Raw genomic sequence first — 21,322 nt, forward strand, 5'->3', positions numbered from 1 at the left:
TGGGGGAAAAAAAAGGGAAGGTGTTGGGAGGGGTGGGGGAACCAAGCCAATCAAAGTTAAAATAAAGTCTCTTTCTAGCAAGACTACTGTCTATAACATGTTGTTCCTTATAGAAAGTGGGATATGGTGGCATTTGCTTGATTAACTTGCTCGACAAAAGTGACAGCTGCTGTGGGTGCACGCGGATAAAGCTGCACGGCGCAGTTCCGCCTTTGTACATCTGTCAGCAAAAAGGGAAGAATAAAGAGTGAAAAGAGACAAATTGGTCCCAAAAGACACTCCATTCAACTTAGGAGGTTTGCCCCATTCAGGCGCTTGCTGTGCGCCTCAAGTACTGAGAGCTTATTCAATTTCATTCACTCTTTCGAATGAACCCACAAGTGTTTAATTTCTTATTCTGTCGCCTCAAAAAGGTGGGGGGTGTGGAGAAGAAGCGGACGGGAAGCATTAATGGCAAGGCAGGGTGATCCGGGCCGCACACATTAACTCATGGCTAATTTAGGGTTTAACTCCATGTGCTCAGGCCCCAGACCCGTCCGCATCTTTCACTGACACAGGCTTCCTATCTCCTGGCTGCTGGATGCAAAACCATCTAGATACCAAGGGCGTCCAGCAAGGTCGAGGGTCTGTCTTGTGTAAGGACAATGGTCTGAAGTCGATGCTTTTTCCAGAGATGGGGTGGCGGGCTCCCCAGGATAAGTCTTGGGTAAGTGATCTGGCAAATGTGGGGATCCCCCCCCGCTCCCTCCCAGAAAAAGAGAAAAAAATTAGAGTCACACACAGTGAAAAGTAGTAAGAGGGGGCTATGGTTTCCAGAGATTAAAAATAAAGCAAGAGGAAGGGGCGCCATTGGGAGGCAGCGCCCAGCTGCACATGGGGAAAACACATGTTAACTTTTAAAAAGCAGCACTTTGCCTTTCTCTTCCTTGTGCCTGAGCCCCGGCCTCCAAACCTGGTTTCTGGCCTCGTAGCAAGGGGCAGTTGCTATGCACGCGCAAATGTTTCCTCCTGGGAATTTAAGACGCCTTCGCCATTCTCCTGTGGTGCCGTGCTCTGCCTGGTCTCCCGCCACCTCTTCTCGTGGTGCATCCAGGCCACCCTGCCCTCTCTGGAACCCAGCACTCCCTTCCAGTTCCGGGACTAGTGTCTGAGCCCCGCCCCTGCACCCCAGCCTTCCTCAGTGACTGCTTTTTGGAAACCGCTCAATGCCATCTCTGGCTCCTAAAAGGATCGTACCCTTTCCTTATGAGAAATCACTTCCCATAGAGCCCAGGTTCACTAAGTTGACGTAGGTCTAATTTTTTAATCGTTTGGAGGGCTTCGGACAAAGGTGCTGGACCCAGTTACAGTTGTTGACTTTGGTTGCCTTAGAATCGTGAAGCTTTGTTTAGACAGCGCCTCTTGGTGCTGCTGCATCAGTGTCCTTCTCTCCCTCATCTGCTTGGAAAGTAGCTGTGTGGTTTGACCTAAAGCATCCCATTTGCCTATTTATCTGAACGTTTTCCATGTAATAGCATGGAACTTATGCTAATGTAAAGTCAGGCTCTTTTATATTGAGAGTAATGATTAAAACAACTTCAGTCCAGGAAAACAACTCGCTAGAGTCAGTGCAAATTTTCCTGCATAAGAACTTCAACTTTGACTCACAGAACTCTCATGATTCATGACTATAGAAAGTTTAATATGTGCAAATTATGAAATTACCCCTAATGTGATTAACCAACCCGGTTTTAAAATGACAAAGTTGGCACTCCATTCTATCTTTCTGTTCCGTACATGAGTTACAATCCTTATTTTAGAGTATGATTTCTATAATCATTTCTATATGGTATGCAAATTTCTTATTCAGTTGCTTACGTCAATCTGCTTGCAAATTAATGCATTTAACTCTAAATGCACTTCCCGTACCTAAGAAGCAATCAGGGAGTGGGCAGATGCCGTTCGTGAATAATCTGAATTCAGTTCATAGGATGAATCCTTCTCCTACTTCTGAAGTCCTTGTATGCATATCAAAGCATAGTTTTCAGATAAATTATTCGCAATTCTCACACAGATAATGGGTGGTAGGATATGCCACCAAAACTAGAATTTGGTCTTCGACATAACTGAGCTTTAAGGGACTGAGATGACTTTGAAAGTGTGAATTTGGATTATAACTATACATTTTGTCAGAACAGTAGGTTCCTTTGAGAAGACAGAGGCTGAAGGCATGGGGGTCCATTTTCTTAGTGCACAGGGAGGCCTAGGACTAAATCCTCAACGTCTCCCCAGGAAAATAGGCCCAGGAAAAGGTATTGTTAATCGTGGTTAGTTTGTTAATGCCCAAACTGCACACCTGCCCTGCACGGCCCAGGTGGCAGAAAAGGCCTGGTTAGAAGCTGATCGGGGCTCAGTCACTTCGGGCTCATTATTTACATCTCTTGGAGAAAGAAAGAGCCTAAAGTGAGAAAATCCAGGTACGTGAGAGAGCTGTTCTTTTTTCTCTTAACTCTCACAGCGCCCCATTCCACTTGCTGAAAGTTCGGTATCAGCCTCTGACATTTGCAGAAAAACTTGCCTATAACCAGAAGTCAGAAACTCGAGTTCACCCTGATTTGCTGTGATGGGTCCTGCCCATCAAGCTGGGAGAGGGGGCGGGGGGGTTGGAACAGCTGCTGTCGGGCACATGGTCCATCTTTGATTCAGGGTTTGACCACTGGTTATGTTTTTATTCAATTACTTAGACGAGCAGCAGTTTCAGAAGTCATGCTGTGTACAGACAAGCCCAGATCTCATTTTGGTAGTTCAATTGGATTCTCTCTTTCAGGACAGCGAGGCTTTGGAGGCTAATCGAAAGAGAGGGGGATTTTGCCATTTGGGTACCTTAAGTTCAAAGGTGGAAGAATTTTGCGGGAAGATCTTCCTCACTCCCCAGTTTACTTTATATTAAATAGGGCATGGGGTTATAGAAAATACTATTTACTTAGGGAGCCCCAGGGGATCTCTGGAGAGTCAGAAGCGGGAAAAATATATTGAAAATTAAAAGCCAATTTATTACATATGGCTAATTACATTTCCTTTTCTCCCTTTTTCATAGAGAATGAATTCATACAGATATGTGCGATAGAAATGTAAAATGAGATTTAAAAAGGAACTATTTCTTGATGTTGTTTATTTATTTATTTTTTTTTCAACATTTATTTATTTTTGGGACAGAGAGAGACAGAGCATGAATGGGGGAGGGGCAGAGAGAGAGGGAGACACAGAATCGGAAACAGGCTCCAGGCTCCGAGCCATCAGCCCAGAGCCTGACGCGGGGCTCGAACTCACGGACCGCGAGATCGTGACCTGGCTGAAGTCGGACGCTTAACCGACTGCGCCACCCAGGCGCCCCTTGACGTTGTTTAATTCACATAAACTGCTTAGAACGGTGCCTGACACATACATGCTCATTAAGCATTTCTCCTCCTCCTCCTCCTCCTCCTTCTCCTCCTTATTGTTATTGTTATTGATGTTTATTAATACTAATGTCACTGTAGAACTTTTTCTCAAAGTGGGTTCAGTAGAACAGAAGCACCCTGAAGGATAGTAATAGGTGGGTCATAGAAAGTGGTACTTCAGTCAGATACGTTTGGAAAATTTGAAGCAGAGTGACATGCCTTTCTTTCCTGCAGGACTTGTCTGAGCATTTAGTTTGCTCCTGGAACGCTGCGACTCTGACTCGCCAATGGCATTTAGACAGAGGGTACGGCGTACATATGTGGATTCACAGACACATTCATAGGCCAGTGAAAATGCGAAGCTGAAAACGCCTATGCCTGTATTACTTTTATTTCCTTTTAAAAATTTGCAATTAACTCCCTCTGGGTAGCCTTTTTGTCTAGGGTCCGCTCCACTGGTATGATAAAATGGCAGACGTTCCCCGGGGAAGCGTCCCCTGTTCTCCTCCTCCCAAACCTCAGACCCGATAGCTAGAGGCCCAAGGGAGGCACACGACTGTCCCTGCAGCTGGGAGGCTGCTGGCCTTTGGTGCCCACGTGTTCTTTTCTTTTTATTGGGCATTGTTCTGTGTCTTCATCACGTTTTTGAAGGCGTCCCACAGCCTCACACCCGTAAACTTCAGACCCTCCTTGGATTGAAAAGGTGAAAGGCCCTTACTCAAAATTTCAAAACAAGTTCTTATGCCGGACAAAGAGAGGAGTGGCCTGTATCTGGAGCTTTCCAGTCCAAGTATGTGTCACCGTGGAAATAAATAAAAAGATACAGACTCTTTGGATTGGTCGAGCTGGGCTGGGAGCCCCGCGATAAGAGGTCACTGGTGTGAGTTACTATGGTAATTGAGTACTGTCAGCAACACTTTTGCTCTCATGAGCATTAAAGCACATAATAATAGGCAAACAACAGTGGTTAAAGCAAGCAGGTAGGATTACTATGTTCTTTTGTCAGAAGTATATAATGTCTTGTAGTCAGTTTTAAAGACTTCTCAACCCCCCAATCCACCCCACCGTCACCTGCTGAGTAATTTTGTCTGCTTAATCTCCTGCCCTCCACTCGAAGATCTCTGCTAATTTGAGGCAAATGGGTATTTCTGACATTAAATAGGGCAGCGAGGCAGCCCTGACCCAGAAAGGCCGCATGCTGAAGCAGCGAGAAAAATATTCTTTCACCAATTTTGTTAAGGCTCTTTTGAATGAAGAGAAAGAGAGAGAGAGGAAGAGAGAGGAAAAAAAAAAATAGCTTTCCCTGCAACGGGAGGTGGCAACCTCCCGAGGAAGGGTTTTTGCGGAACGAGGAAAAAAAAAGAGAGAGGGAAAAGAAAGAAAGAGAAACTTGCAGAGCATCCCCACTCTCAACTTCCCCCATAAAACTTGTCACTTCGCATTGCCATCCGCTACCGCAACAATAATCACTCCGTGCCTATTGCTAATTGCAAGCACAGCTGAGGCCCAGCGGGGGGCCCTTGCACAGTCTCAGGCCTTTATACGAGGCTCAATCTGTTGTATGGCACTTGTTCACACACAAAAAAACTACCAGCAAAGGCAGAAAGAGGCAGAGTCACAGGTTTCTTGTAATCCCTCCGCCTCCCCGCTGACAGCCCAGCCCCAGAAGCATTCCTGGTTTTGTCCTCCTCTTTACAAAATCTGAAGTGACCTTAAGCTACGAGCATGTCAGCTTTTGAATGTCGAGTTGCCGGCTTCTTCAGGTGCATTAAGGAGCAGGGGGGAGCTACATCTGGCTTCTGCGTGTCTGTTTGCAGCACCCCTGGGGCGAGCTGTGGCTTCCTGTAACATGTAAAATATGAGTGTGAACTCAGGGTTCATGGCAAGGAACAGGAGGTCATGCCTCCATTCAGTTCTAAGTAAAGAAACTGGGAGTTTGCAGATGTTTTTCTGTATGTGTAATGACACCAACCCCCTCCCCAGCCACCGAGCGACCGAGCGCCGTTTTTTGATAAAATGTGCCACAATCAGTGTGCTACTTGCAGATTTATTCATATCAATTTTTGCAATTTATATATTCAGAGACAAGATTGCTATTTCGGCAACTTTATGTTGGATGCCGTACGTTTGCGTCTAGAGAAAGAGGGAACGAAGTATGGGGCGGGGAGGAGGGTGGGCAAAGAAAGAAAAGAAATTAAGTCTGTTCCTCGGGCCACCAGCTGGGGTGTTGTCAAGGAGACAAAGCATTGGACAGGAGGGTCTGTGTCCCCCTTTCGCCCAGCGGTCACTTCCTGCCCAGGCTCCGAGGTGGGAAACCTATTGCTTCTGGCCCAGAAGAAGGCCCATGAATGGCTACCGTGAGGGCCGAGTGGAGTGGGGCGGGTGGAGAAAATCCCCTCAGCAGACCAGGCTCAGGCCACCTCAAGGCCTTCCATCCTCCCTCCGGTTAGGAACAGGCAGGCCCAAGAAGATCCTTGGCCCGCAATGTGGCCCTGGCAGGGGGCATCCGGCCCCTCGTGTCCACTTTGCCGCCCTTCTGTGCACTTCCCACGTACGGAAATTCCTGTTCCCAGCCCAAAGCCTCAGACTGCGTTTTCACCAACCAAAGACATTGGTCGGGCAAACATGGAGATTAATCCTCCTTAGCCTGGGGAATAAACGCTCCTCAGTGGGGCAGGGTTAATTGCTGAGCTTGGTGCAAAGATCATTTTGAGGCATTTAAGAAATACATGATTTTTATGAGTATAGCTGTTCCATGCAGGAGTTATTTCTCAGCAAAGGGCAAAAGCTTTGCCTGCCTTGCATTATTAGCCTAATTCTACTTAATTGTTTCCTAAAATAAGGGCTTCCTGAACACGCATTCCAAACCTTAGTAAGTCTGTTGTGCTGCAAGTGATTCTGGATGGGGTCGCTGCTGCCCTTTTGGGCAGAAGAACCAGGGTGTCAGGGCAGGGTGCTGCTTGATCACATCTATGCTTGGAAAGTCAGGGACGGGGGAGTCTCTGTGAACACATACGAGGATGCTTTGTGAAAAATGCATCCTTTTGTGTTGTTTGGACCTAATCCTCTATGAGCCTTCTTAGTTCTCGTCTCTGGGCTTCATTTAATTCTATTTCACAGTTTTAGAAATGTTGGCCCTGTGGCGTGTTTTAAATAAACCAAATAAATGACTGAGCAAATGCTACCAGATTTGTTCTTTGTTCTTCGCAGTCTCAAAACTCGGCCTTGAGAAATTGTCTCAGTCCTGGTATTAAGCGAAATGCCCATGTTCATCTTACAAAGAATTTTTTTTGGCTTTTTGTCAAACGTGGTTGGGTGTTCAGATTAGAATATGTATACTGTTATATATCTGAGCTTTCTTAAGGAAAGTTTCCTTTTTGGTATAGGAAGTGATTTTTTTCATTTCCCATCTTTTGGGTTTAATTGTGGCAAAGTAAATATAACATAAAGTTTGCCATGTTGGGGCGCCTGGGTGGCTCAGTAAGTTGAGCTTCTGAGTCTTGATTTCGGCTCAGGTCATGGTCTCACGGTGCATGGGTTCGAGACCCTCACTGGCCTCCGTGCTGGTGGCACAAAGCCTGCTTGGGATTCTCTCTCTCTCTGCCTTTGCCCCACTTACACACGCATTCTCTCTCTCTCAAAATAAATAAGTAAACATATATATATGCACACACATATACGTATACGTAATTTGCCATGTTAACCATTTCAAAGCATACAGTCACGTAGCGTTAAATACATTCACATTATTGTGCAACCAATCTCCAGAACCCTTTTCATCTCGCAGAACTGAAACTCCATACCCATTAAACCGTAACTTCCCATCTCCCCCTCCCTAGGCCCTGGCAACCACCATTCTATTTTCTGTTTCTATGAATTTGACTCTTCTAGATATCTCCCATACGTGGAATTGTATAATATTTGTCCTTTTTCCACTGGCTTATTTTACTTAGCCTAGTAGCTGCAAGCTTCCTCGGAGTTGTAGCTTGTGACGGTATCTCTTTTCTTTTAAAGGCTGAATACTATTCCATGGTGCGTCTGTACCACTCTATGTTTATCCGTTTGTCTGTCTACGGACCTTTGGCTCTTATGAATAACGCTAATATGAACATGGGTGTGTAAATGTCTCTTCAAGAGCCTACGTTCAATCTTTTGGCGTCTGTGCTAAAAAGCAGAATTGCTAGGTGTCTATCTTTTCATAATAGTGCTTGCTTGGGTTGAGGAACTGGTGGCAGAGTGGCATTTGTGTTTGAATTGGGATAGCATTCACGACTGAAAATTCACATTAGTGCCTCCGCTTTGCCATCACATGCCTTCCTGTCAGTAGGTACCTATCTACTGGTTTTCTCACTCAGAGAAGGTGAACTGTTGCCAGCCATATCTTACAGGTATTAGGAAAGAAAACCTTTTGGGGCCTGTCACGTCTGCTTGCACGTTACCCCCTGCCATATTGAGACATGGGATTGGGCAGAATTCATGGGGTTTCATGCAGTCTGATTGATCCAGGAGCAATAAACTCATTTCCAGGCTGGCTTTGGCTAGCTTGGATAGTTTGCAGAGATTACCCACAAGTTGATCAAACCATTAAATATATATATATATACACACATACACACACACACACACACACACACACACACACACACACACACGTGGGGTGCCTGGGTGGCTCAGTCAGTTAAGCATCTGACTTTGGCTCAGGTCATGATCTCACAGTCGGTGGGTTCGAGCCCCGCATCAGGCTCTGTGCTAACAGCTTGGAGCCTGGAGCCTGCTTCGGATTCTGTGTGTCTGTCTCTCTCTCTCTCTCTCTCTGCCCCTCCCCCACTTGCATTCTGTCTCTCACCCAAAAATAAATAAACATTAAAAAAAAAGTTAAAAAAAAAAAAAGAACGTCTTCCAGAGAGACACCAATGTATATAGTCCACGTAAGCTTAGCTTTGAATTAAACTCTCCTGCTTGATTTGCTTTCAGAAAGGATCCTTCAGAACTCTTACTTCCCTTGTATTTTCCCTCAGGCAAATGATGGTAACAGGCCTGACTTGGGTGAGAAGGAGGCAGTGTGTTAGGTCAGGATCCAAGTACAGGTCAGGATCCAAGTACAATTTTGATCATTCACTTGAAATGTCGGTGCTAGAGACACTTGTTGCTGGATATTTCTCCACATTTCAGGTTTAAAGTTGAAATTTTGTCTTGAAAAGGTTATAGCTTATTTTAATAAAAAGAATATTAAGTTAATATTTAGGCCTTTTCAAAGGAGGTTAAAATAATGTTGCTCCCAAATGCTAAATTCTATACATGTTCCTATTGAAGATTCAACTGTTTTAAACAGTGACAACTTAAATCAAGCTTTAAAAAAAATTGTTTCACTGCACTATATCCTCGTTATGAGAAGGCAGTACAGCAAAGAGTAGGTGAATGGTCTTGGGACTAGGTTGTGGGTAAATATGGGTCTTGGAGCCTTGGTTTCAACAAGGTGCCTCTGACTTCTCCATCAGTCTGGATTGCATCAGACTTTGGGGCCAGGTAATCCAGAGTTTAGTACCTTGAAGAGCCACAGCAGTAAGACAGTTTTACAAAGACCTCAATGAAATGGGTTTTTAGACATCCAAAGAATTATATAGTTTTTAAAAAGCAACAACAACAACAACTCCACTAAAAAGGACTTTTGAGACAGCCTGGAAGTTCATTCTGATTACCCAAATCCTCTGACTTCGATGTCTGTTTATTTTTTGGTGTCTCTGTGCTTTTTTTAGCTGAGCGTCCTGAAGCGGGGACTGGGAAATACCCATTTCTAGGTACGGTTGTTTTGGTGAATCAAATCCTGAATTACAGTAACACTCGAGTAAAGCAAAAGATGATGCCTTTCAACTACGTACCCATTTTTAAAAGCACTCAGATGATCTGCCCTTCAGGAAGTGTGGCTTCAGCCCTTGGGGAACTTTGACAAATCTTGAAATTTGCATGTGGATGCTTACTGTTTCGCCCATTCGGCATACATGGCTTGAATGTGCCAAGGTTTCTTTACCAGACCCTCTCTGAATCTGGAATAGAACACTGAATACAACCAGATCCCTGGCAATCCTCAGACCTGAGAGACCCACGGGGCTGTGGAATTGTGGCTTGGGTTAACAAAGCTATGGGTACTTGGTAGAAGTGTAAAGAAACCCTGGATGATGCTTTTCACATGCTCTTAAATTACCCATATTGTAAGGAAGAAATATGCACTGAAAGCTTCAAACGTAAAAGATTTCATTACAGTATTTCAATACAGCAGTTTAAATAGGTTGCGGGTTTTTTTCCCCCTAACTAATAACAACCCACTTTTGTCACAAAAAGCAAAGTGAAGAACTTAGTCACATGGGTGTGGTCAAAGTATTATCTTCCTCTTTGACTCATTGCCAACAAACAGAATTCCCTTCCTTCTTTAGACACTCTAGGCAAGGTGCTGAGGCAATTTCTCTGAAGCGTGGCTGTGTGGAGTTGGAGAAAGGGTACTTTCCAAAGAAAAAATTAAAACCTTCCAGCATTCGTTATGCTTCTTCAGCCCAGAAATACAGGATGGTTATCAAGAGGTTACACATTGTCTATTTACACAGACATTTTTAGAAGAACGGAAGTTTCTCAGAATGCTTTGTGCAACCCTACAGAGCTTGCACTTAGAAAGATTCCTTATTTGTGACGCAGGGTGTGATGGCGTGGCTGTGGTATTAACAGCTAACATTGTAGCATGTGCCTGGCACTGTGGTAAGTCCTCCAGACCTATTAACTCTTTTAATCCCCAGAGCAACCCTAAGTAGTTTTTATTACAGTCCCCATTTAGCAGAGGAGGAAACCGAGGCTCGGAGGGGTTAAGGGACTTACCAAGATTCAAACACAAGAAAGCCCGGTTCACACCCATTCTCTTAGCCACTAGAGACTGAGAGCCACGTCCACCTCTCAGCCTCCTATGCTCCGGCTCTTGCTAGCTCCCAGATCACTTCTCCGAGTCTCAGTTTCCTCCCCTGTGAAACGAGACTACAAATGATAGGAGAAATTCAACTGTTGAGAAGTTAGCCACAGACTGCCCAGGCTCTTAGTGCTGTGTCTGCCCAGCATATATGGCTTGACCATGCTGGTTTCAAAGGAAATATTTACTTAGAAATGAACTAATGATAGAACTCCAATCCTTTTAGATTTCAGCTATCATTTATCCTAGGATATATTAGAGTGAGTCACAAATTTTTAATACAAGAAGGTGTGTGAAGTTTCTGCGTGGTGGTTATTGTACCTTAGGCCAAATACCATAATTTCAAAAAGAGCTCATTTTTACAATATTGGGCGAAATATTACCCTCAGTTATAGGCATGGGACAACATGTCTTGTTTGGCATGTGTATATATGCGTGTATGTTTTACTTAAAGCGAGACACTACCGTATGCATGTTATACTTCAGTACAATTTTTTTTAGTGTTTACTTATTTATTTTAAGAGAGAGAGTGCACACGAAGAGCCTGACTCAGGGCTTGATCTCACAAACCGTGAGATCATGGCCTGAGCCGAGATCAGGAGTCGGATGTTTAACCAACTAAGCCACCCAGGTGCCCCAATCAAATTTTTCTTTAAAGAGAAAAGCGACAGAGGAAGAACTGAGTTTTGCACTAGACTGTTTTCATTGGCTTTGGGACTCTGCCTAAAATTGTTTCTTCTATAACATTTTCTGATGGTGCCCTCTTCAATTTCACGTGAAACCAAATTTCCCCAAGGCTCTACTATTTTACTGTCCCTATTCACTGAAGACTTTAAAGTTTATGATGTATATTTTTTCAGCACTGAAATTGTAATCAGTGTTATAACTTTTGTATCCCCAAACTCTTAAGAAAATTCGATCCATTGTGATAAAGGTAACTTTGCTAATTGTATTTCACCTTGGAAACTCAACCTGCCCACCGTGAGAACTTTCTCCCAGTAGCATTTGCTGAGTTACTAACCTAAAAGAAAAGAAGAAGAGATCAGATAGGGCTACAAAGGAGAAGAAAAAAAAAAAATACATGGATTCTAGCTAAGAAATGGCATGGCCTCATTCCCATACAGCTTTTTCTAATCATTTCCATTAAGTTTCAGTAGTGATGGTCTCTGTCCACTAGTCCTTTAAGGTTGTTGAGTGGTTTTCCCACATTCTGCTTAGCACTGTTCCAAGCTCACAAAAAGTAGAATCTTTTCAATACCAAGTCAAGCTCAGGTTCTGAGGGAAACAGGTTCAACAACATTATCCTACCCACACACTTCTCCTTTGAGAGTTTTGGAGCTGAATGGCTTTGCTGAGGAGACACCTAGAATTGGAGTTGTGTCTATATAAACAAACCATTACGTTTTTTAATTATTGAGTTGAATGGGACAGCTCATACAGATGTTGTGGTAAATAACTAACCTGAAGCTTATCCTACCACGTACTAATGCTTTGTGACCCCAGAGTACTCATTTAATTTACCTATGTGCTTTTTCCTCCTCTACAAAATGAGGCTGTTAATAGTGTCAGCCTCTTAAGAGTTCAACTCAATGACTGAATGATAAACTGCTTGTAGAATGCTGTGCATAGCACTTGGACATCGTAAAGGCTCGGTGTTCCCTGCGTAGGTAACTACTGGTTTCCCTTGCTATCCGAAAATAGAGCGTTCCTGTGAAAACCTTCCTGAACTGGAATGGTGTAAAGAAACACCATTTCGTTTGTATGGAAAACTTTTTGAGCATTCTCAGACCTAAACCATAACCTTTTTTAGGCTTTTCTTTTTTCTTTAATCCTCTTTTCATGTTTATTTATTTATTTTGAGAGAGCAGGACAGAGAGAGCATGAGCAGGGGCAGAGAGAGAGAGAGAGGGAGAAAGAGAATCCCAGGCAGGCTCCAAGCTGCCAGGGCAGAGCCCGATGTGGGGCTTCACTCCACAGTCTGCGAGATCATGACCTGAGCCAAACTGAAGAGTCAGACGCTTAACCGACTGAGCCTCCCAGGCTCCCCAAGGCTCTTCTAGTACCTTAGGACACATCTGGCTGAAGGATGCATAGAATAAATGGAGACAAGGCACAGATGCTCACAGAGGCAAGTCAGACCTGTGGCAGCTTGAGACTGAGATGCTGAGTATAGTTCCCACGGAAGGAGTTTGGTGGGGCCACTCTCCCTGCCCAGGGTACATGCTCCCTGTATAACAATTCATTGCAACACAAACCAGAAGGCCGCTTTTGCTTTTTGCCTTTTCTCATTAAAGCCAAAGTCCTCTTCCAATTTCTTTCTGATAGCAAAAACAGGTGCTGATGTAGGTCTTTCGTAAAAGGGAAGTGGCCTAAGGCAAACTTTGGAGAAGTGGGGGATGGATACCTATACTTTTGTTCATTGTGCCTGTGTGTGTGTGTGTGTGTGTGTGTGTGTGTGTGTGTGTGTGTTGGCGAATCGTGTGCGAAATAGTACTTCATTTAAGACGGTAGACTCCAACGTCTTATACACAGTCTGGTGTGATAGAGGGTTGCTTAAGTGAAGGACATACATTACCCTTGTGATTAGTGCGAAGGGAAGCACACTGAAGAGTTCTCCGTTGGGCCTCTGTTCCTTGTTGTCATTGCCCCTCATGTGATACGTGGGTAGCTCGGAAAACAAACGCATCATTAACAGTGAGGTCTCTTTAGGACATCAAATTAACATCAAGACGGGGAATGCCAGTTTCAAAGGCAATACATATTTAGAGATGATCTAACAATAGAACTCAGATCCTCATCCGTGTAGGAATTTAGACTCCTCGAGGTGGCCCTGAGGGCGGCAGAGGTAAAGCAACATAAAGCCACGCCACCATATAATCACACCCTTGCTTGCTGATTAGGGACTATCCCAATCTAAAGTGGAAGTCCGAACCTTCTATTGGCCAGCGAGGTGTGAATTATTCATTTTTGCTCTCAATCCTGCATCGTTTCCTGGCGGTAAAATTTCCCCGGGGAACAGTGAACCCAAGGGCAGAGACTAGGGAGAGGTGAATGAGTCACCTCTCGTTGTAAAATTTAAGGGGGAGTCCAAAAATATAGTAGTCAAGGTCAAAAATATTTTAATGCATCTTTAAAAAAATCAAAACTGAGGCAAATAACCCAGGATGAACGAAATATCAGAATATTAAAGACAATACCCATGGATCCTGCATGGGCAAGACCCCGCCTCACTAGCCTCACCCTAATCCTGGCTATCGTGCACCCCAATATTACAGAAGGGATGTTGTGTATAAGGATTTCTCTGCACGAAGTCGGTGTGTTTACGGGGCACAATACCTGAGTATATCTGCATGTTAATTATCTAAGCTCCTACTAGAAATGAATCAAGAAGATTCCTTTGTGTTGTATGTGGAAAGGACAGCTTTATGTTTCTATGAGTAATAATAGTCACGATATTTTATTGAGTGTTTAGTATGTGACAGTCACTCTCCTGGTCACTTTACATAATTGTCTCTTTTAACGCTCACAGTAATCCTATGAAGTAGGTACTGGTTTTAACCCCAAGAGGAGACTGAGGGTCAGAGAGTTAAGTAGCTTGTTTGAAGGTTATCCAGCTAATAAGTAGCCAAGCCAAGCTGAAGCTGTACTTTATCCACACAAAGTTGAAAATTCACTCGTTATTTGTCTGAATCCTTTTAATCCGTTATTAAATCTAGGTCAGTATAGTTTAAAATGCACTTTATGCACCCAGGATGCTTGTATGGGTTTGGGTGATGATCTACCACTGAACAACTTTACGGTGGAATTGCGAAGACGGAGTGTGTGTCCTGTAAGACTTAGACACGCAATTCCAGAGGTGTTCTGAGACGAGCAGTGTTTTCCACCACCACAGGGTTTCTATGTTCACTTGCTCTCTCCTTTCTCCCTTGTTCTGTGGCATTTCTTAGTGTGAGAAAAAGACAGAGAAGCACGGGCTGATAATGGTGATGGTGATGGAGAGGTTAGTGATGGTGGTGATGACGGCAGGAACTAACGTTAATTGAAGCCTTAATAAGTACCAAGTACTGTGCCGAGAGCCTTACTAGGATTACTTCCTCTCACCCTCAAAAAGACCATGAAAGGCTGATGAATCCCCATTTTCTGAAGGGGAAACTGAGTCTTTGAAACCATAAGTAATTTGCCCAAGATTACAAAACCAGGGAAAAGACGAGTAAGGCCTATGCTCTTAATGACTACACTGTAGAAAGGAAGAAGAAAGACGAACAGGCAGAGTCTCCGATCAGCCTTCCAGGTCCTCCTAACTAGAACTTTCAGATCCGTTTGCAACTCCTAGAGGAGTCCCCAGTTTTCCCAGGGACTTCCTTTAGATGGGAAACCTTTTGGGTTTTAGCTCCAAAACCTCCACATAATTATCCCCTTTCTTTTAAAGGGGCCCTGGGTACTAGGATTTTATTTCTCTAGTGCATTTTTAGGATTAAGGTGACCTTATTTAGGGAGTTCCCAATGAATACACCTGAACTAAGGGGAGGCTGGCAAAGGAGTCGCGATTATCCTTACTTAGTCCATGTTGTCAGTTCACGATTTTATTCTTAAGGGTTTAGAGTGCATTTTACCAAAATCTTAGTGTCCCGGGGTTAGGATATTTCCGGAAAAGGCACATCTGAACCCAAGGCGAAACAAAATAGGAGGCCTTAAAATGTGTTATTTCCTCTTTTGAAGAATCATAACCAATCTGCTTTATTAGCATCAATCTCAAATAACGCAAACCTGAGTAATAAGGACCACGCGAGGACGAGCAGGAACCCAGATACCCAGCAATGGGCTGGTAAGCGTGTAACAACTGGCTTTCTGGGAGGGAGAATGCCCTGGCTTGTGGTGTTTGCCAATTTCCACGGTGTAAAAACTCCCACCAAGGCCTATTTCTAGCTGTCAATGTGATATCCTGAATGTGGAGTTGGAAAGAGGTGCTCCAAACCGGCTCTCATGACCGGCACACTATTGTACCATCCTAGGGAGGAGTAATTACACGATCAGCTGTTTCAGTGCAGTGCCTAATCCTGAAGAACTGCCTCTTCTGAACTCACTAGCTGTGTGACCTTGCTCAAGTCGCTTCACCTCTCTGGGCCTCTGTTTCGTCCTGTACAAACGATAATATGGAAGCTGTTTTTCACCTCTAACATTTTAAAGTTCTAGAAGGCAGTGACTCCTGCTTTCTCCGACATCCAAATGCCTTTAAGCGCCTTTCTGGAAAACCAAGTTAGCGCTGTGCTGTATCCAACTTCATCTACTGAGCATAAGGTTTGGAAAGGAGTGACTTACTCCCTTTTGCCTCTTTAAATGCGTAGCCAATGGGGCATCATACATTTTTTACACTTCTTTTGCTAGATGTGAGATCCAGGAGGAAAGGCATGGATGTTCCAGGGCTTTGCTTGTTCTCCTGGGGTGGGAATCTGCAAGCGTGACACGCTGAGCCATCGCTGTATGCATTTCCTACCTCCGTATGCTTTCAGCAGCAGAGACAGAGTATTGCGAGTATTCTACCTTTTTACTTTTGTTTTTATTGTTTGCTCTCTAAAAGCCATTTGACAAGAATGGGAATCACTTATACAAAATGAGGACGGGGGTGGGGAGGGTGGGGAGGGTGGGGAGGGTCGTTATTTTTTTTTTCCCCCTGAAAGGTGGCACGTCTCTCAGCAAAGAGAAAAAGGCATGTTGCACAAGGCTTGCTGGCAGTGATAGAAGCCAGCGCCGGTTTGCCTGTTGTCACAGCCAAAGCAAAATGCCACCTCTGCCTAGGAGCCAGAGTGCCACATTCCTCTTTTGTGTCCCTGAGATGCACCCATCATGTGGCCCTGGGTGTGTAGGTTTGGCCAGGAGGTCCCCATGTTCTTCGAAGGTCATCTTCCAACCCCAGGAGGTACAGGAGAGGGGGGAGCAATGCTCGTGACTCTCAAATTACATTATTTGAGTCCCCAGATTGCATGTCAGATAAAGCCAGCAAATGGCATTTGAGGGCTGAGGTGAACACAAGAGAGCCCCCCACTTGCTGAGAGTAAGGTAGGGCTGCAGAAACACCAGGAACCTGGTGATATTTCTGTCTCCAGACCCCTTCTTAACAAACCCAGATGCAGTGACAGCAAAAGCTCCAGAATTCCAAGGCAGGAGGTGCCAAAAACACTCCCCAATAATCACTGCCTCTCCCCTCCCCCCCCCCACCCCCCCCACCCCCCGCCAAAAAAAAAGTTTCAGTAAGATATTCTCACTCCTAGAGGGGAAAACCTGTCCACGCCTGAAGCAGCTTGACCCCGGGCGAACCCCCTCCTACATGGAGTGAACTGTGAATCTCAAGGGAAAAAATCCCCACCCCCCACCCCGCCTGCTCCCTGGGGAGGGACAGAAGGTTCCTAAAACTGACGGTTTCGCCTCCATGATCTTTAAAAGAGCAGAAGTTGGCTGTGAGGCTGCAATACCGCCTTGATTGGGGTAGTGTGGTCTCTGTTTGCGGCTGGGCTCCAAAGAGAGCCACAATTGGCTCTGATGAGGAAGGAGCCTAGAAATGAAAGATTGCAAAGAGGGCTTCTGAACGCCATGGCTGAGACTGTGTCGTTTCTTACAAGGTGAAACTTGGCAGTTCTACCTTGCGAGTAAAAACCCAAATTAATTTTTTTTAAAAGAAATTAAGTCAGAAACAAGGCTTCGGAAAAACTGTGAGTGTTAGGCATAAACTGATTTTGGATGATCTTTAGGTGAGAAAGGGTGGAGTTTACCATCAGAAACATGTTTTTATTTATGCTTTTCAAATCCCCACTGGTGCGCAGTGTGTGCGCGTGTGCTTGTGCGCGCGCACGTGTGTGCGTGTGTGTGCGTGCGCGCGTGTGTGTGTGTGTGTTAGCATGAGAGCACGCGTCGCCTCGGTTCTGTAACTACTCTTTTTTTCTTACATGTTTGCTGTGCACAGTTCATATAGATGCCCTATAAATAAATATATAGGTCCATCCACACCTTTTCATTTTATTTGTAAATTGTTTGGTATAAGCGGCAATGCGTAATGAAACCTGGTGAAGTTTAAAAGATTAGATTTTTTTTCATACTGACACTTCATAACACTGTTCATATGTCTCTGAGTGAGATTTATGAATATATGAGCAGTACTGCAAAATTATACCGCACCAGAGACTTCCTGCACCACAGGGGTGGCAGTCTAAAGTGACACAGCTTCAAGCATTTTTCACAGACAAGAAGCAAAATTTAACCCCCTTAAGGGGAAGTATGATTTCAACAGCTTGAAATGAGCTCATTTGTAGATGTTTTTTTTCTCTCATCTTCCATAATTTTTTGGTGTTAAGATTAAAACAGATTGCACAGCCAACGTAAGGGCATATATGCTGCCCAGAGTGTAATTTGGCCCTTAAAGACAAACCTTCATTGTCTCTATCCCAATGCCAATAGGGTCATTGAAGGTAAACTTCACCCTCAATCCGTAAGGCTCTCAGCCGGATTCCCAGAATTGTCCTAAGCAGACAGGGTCTGGGTTTTTTCAAAAGGTAAGTAGCAGGTGACATCCGTTTGTCCAGTGGAGAAGCCCCATCTCCCTGGGCATCTGAAATGGTGGCATTAGGAAATAGACAGTGACTTGAATCTCAACTGAGTGAAACTAACCAACAAAAAGGAGAATCAGAAGAGCAAAAGATGGTCTATATGAATCGATCGTATAGGAGATGTCTGTAGCGGGAGAGTTCTGTGTCAGATGCTAAGTCCGAACCCGTTTCTTTCAGGCCGATCTGGTACCTTGTGATTTTGTGTCAGTTAATGTTCACGATGTCTATGCTCTCCAATTCTCTTTAACCGTTTAGTTTCTCCTTGGAACAGAGCAGGTGCTCAAACGTGGCCTGTTCCCTCTACTCTTTGAATGCTTCGTGATGTGTTGGCTGGAGAACTTTTGTCTCTTTTTTCAGCAATGGTACAACAGCTCCATGAACGTGATCTGCACCTGGTTGACAGACCGGATGGACTTACAGCTTCACATTTATCAATTGAAAACACTAATTAGGATGGTAAAGGTAAAAGAAAAAATAATTATTCTTTTTTGCAAATAGCTTACTGAAATACATTTCATTGTCAAGCTGCAGAACTTCCTTAACACAAAGAATATTGGTTTGCATAGAAAACAAGACGATTTCTAAAATAGCATCTCGGGCAAGAAAAACCTCTGAAATCACTTTGGGATGCATGCTTAATTTATTACTCAGACATCAAAGGAAAAATTAATAAAAAGGAATTTGACATTTTATCCAGGCCAGAAAAATACTTTATGTATCTGTCATGCAAAAATACTGCAGCGGCCATCGTGCCCTGTGCATTAGACTTTCAAAAGCTGGCTTTTGGTACCATTATGCTAATCACATCAATTACCAATTTCATTTATGGTTTAATTAAATAAAAATTTGCCACAATTAATGTAATAGAAATATTTACCTCCAGCTATTTCTAAATATGTCCTGTGATCATTATCAGGATGCAAATCATTATTGTTCTCATAGTTAATTGAACTAGTTTCTCCTACAATGCGTGTATACAGTCAAATGGAAAGGATCACAAAGGTGAGATAACATACCCTGAAAGTAGCTTTTTTCCCTGTTCTTGTGTGTGTGCCTTGGACTAATGATAATTATTTCAGCGTGAAATCTCAGTGGTTTACATGAAATAATAAGATCACAGAAGGGGGTAAATACGTTTTTGATCATTTCAGTTTCCATTTGATGCTTCACCGTAGAGGGTTTAAAATGCTCAGATGCAAAAATCTCATTCAAAGCACAGAGTGTCTGTAAAAATATTTTAATAATAAAACGTAGCTGAATTTCTATTTCTTAGCAGTTTTCCAGAAGTCCCCCCCACCGCCCAGCCCCAGCTCTACCCCCTAGCCCCTCAGCCCCCACCCCCCACCCCCGCCCTATTTCTTAGTCTCTTTAGGATTAGCACCATTTCATTGAAGGTGTTCTTCCACCCCAGTGCTGACTTAAAACCAATTACTGTTCCGTTGAGTGTAATTAAAGAGAATTATTATCATCTACATTTGATCTCACAAAGCGTCTGCCCAGGGAAGGTTACCGACAGCCGTGTACTACAGCTCTTAAAAGAAATGTATGCACTCGGAGTATAGACCCAGCCTAATTTTCATATTTTTAAAAGTTCACTTCCTGAAGGCAAGCTCACTAGCCATTGCCTCAGCACTTAACTTCCATTTCCCGGGTATAAGTACTCTTCTTTGGGGGATTTTTTTTTTTTTTTTTTGACACTGACTGGGTGGACATGAAAAGAAGAGATTAATTTTAATATTTGAAAATACCTTCCCATGACTGATACTAGTGAATCTATGTTGGGAATATTGGAATTAGCACTATTTAATTAAGGAAAAAATGTAAGTCCGAGAGGAGGCTTATTCTTAGCCTTCTGCCAAAAAAACCCCAAAAACAGAGACATGAACCACAGGGAAGGGACACAAATGTCACGGCCAAAAGAACTCCCTCACTTTTGCCAGAGATAGGCCCAGCAAAACTTGTGTCGCTGCACGGAGCTGTGAAGCACCATTCACAAGCACCTTCACCAGAGGCCTCTTCACCGAGCACCTTAACCAGAGGCCTCCTTCTCTGAGACGAATTTCCAAAGATAGTTGGCTTTCTTTCCTGCCTTCCCATCCACTCCCTTCATCCATCCGTTCATTGATTATTCACCAAGCATTTATTCACTCATCCAACAGTGGATAAATATTAGTTGAGCTCCTCCTTCTGTTACAAGATGGAGAATTTAAAAATGACTGGATACAGTCCCTGTTTGTAGGCATCTAGAGTTGAGTTGGGGAATGCCGCTCTGGGATTTGAATAAAGGGGAGAATATCCAGCTGCTTTCTACCTTTCTTTTTCCCATCATATTCTGGCACCAATTATATTATCCTAAGTGGAAAGAGAACAAACAATTGAAAAGTACAAAAAAAAAAAAAAAAAAGTGAATCTTCTGGATACCTGGTCTACACCATGCCTAGAATTTACTCAGCCTCCTACCCTTTCCCGTCAAGATGAAGACAATTCAGGTAGCTACCTAGCTACCTAGGAGAGCCTTGCAGCTTGACCCATAATTAGGAGGACCTTTTAACTAAGTGTCAAAGTGGAAAGGGAGACACACGGTCATCCTATCCATAATCTGATATTAGCGGACTTCACTGAGCTGAGCCTCATTCACTAGTTAACTCTGCGGTCATTACAACATGTAACCTTCAAGAGGGGTTGACACTGTGATTGTTGATAATATGATTCATTAGATGGATGACAAGAAAAGGAAGTCACAAACAGGAGTGCACTGAAGGGTAACATTCCTCCTCATGCTCCTTCAGCATATCAATGCTGTCCCATATCAATGGAAGAAACACACGGCAGAATCAGTAGCTGAAATGATATGCAGTGTGATGAGAAAAGTTGTTAGAGAGAGACCTTTCTCCAAAAAAAAATGTTAAGAAGTAGACAACAGCCAGATGCTTCTGGTCATGTTCAATTAACGCTAAGGGATTTCTAGAAAAAAACAGTCCCTGGGATACCTCAGGAAATCCGAGAGAGATCGCCTGAAGGAACAAAGAAAGACTTTGTGGTACAGTAATACCAAGCCATTGTTCTTGAAAAAGAGCCAAATTTCTTCCCCGAGACCATGAAGTTGTGAACGGAATAGATACGCTTCTTTCCCAAGGAGATAAGAAATGAATCACATGCCTGCAACATATTGATGAGGCATTAGCACTCCGTCTCCCCATAATTGTTGCTGCCCGTAATAGGTTTCATATACCAACATGCATATGTCTGTCTTGTGAATGAGACAGAGGGATGTGCCGTTACGAGCCTCAAAAATATTAAAGACCAGACTGCAAAGGAAATCACAAAATATCATAATCGCTTGATCCATTATTTAT

General features: G+C 43.7%; 1 protein-coding gene across 29 annotated transcripts in view; it reads left to right on the plus strand.

The window, feature by feature from the left end:
* CADPS (calcium dependent secretion activator) overlaps positions 1-21,322 on the plus strand; it is a 481,928-nt gene that overhangs the window by 458,958 nt on the left and 1,648 nt on the right. For all 29 annotated transcript variants that reach the window (XM_086697709.1, XM_086697711.1, XM_086697714.1 and 26 more), the window contains one exon: positions 18,324-18,428. In XM_086697709.1, the coding sequence (XP_086553835.1) occupies positions 18,324-18,428 (105 nt within the window). The remainder of the gene's footprint in view (positions 1-18,323; positions 18,429-21,322) is intronic.

Source organism: Puma concolor, chromosome A2 (assembly GCF_028749965.1).
Source record: "Puma concolor isolate L17-30 chromosome A2, mPumCon1.1.hap2, whole genome shotgun sequence".
Taxonomy (NCBI): domain Eukaryota; kingdom Metazoa; phylum Chordata; class Mammalia; order Carnivora; family Felidae; genus Puma; species Puma concolor.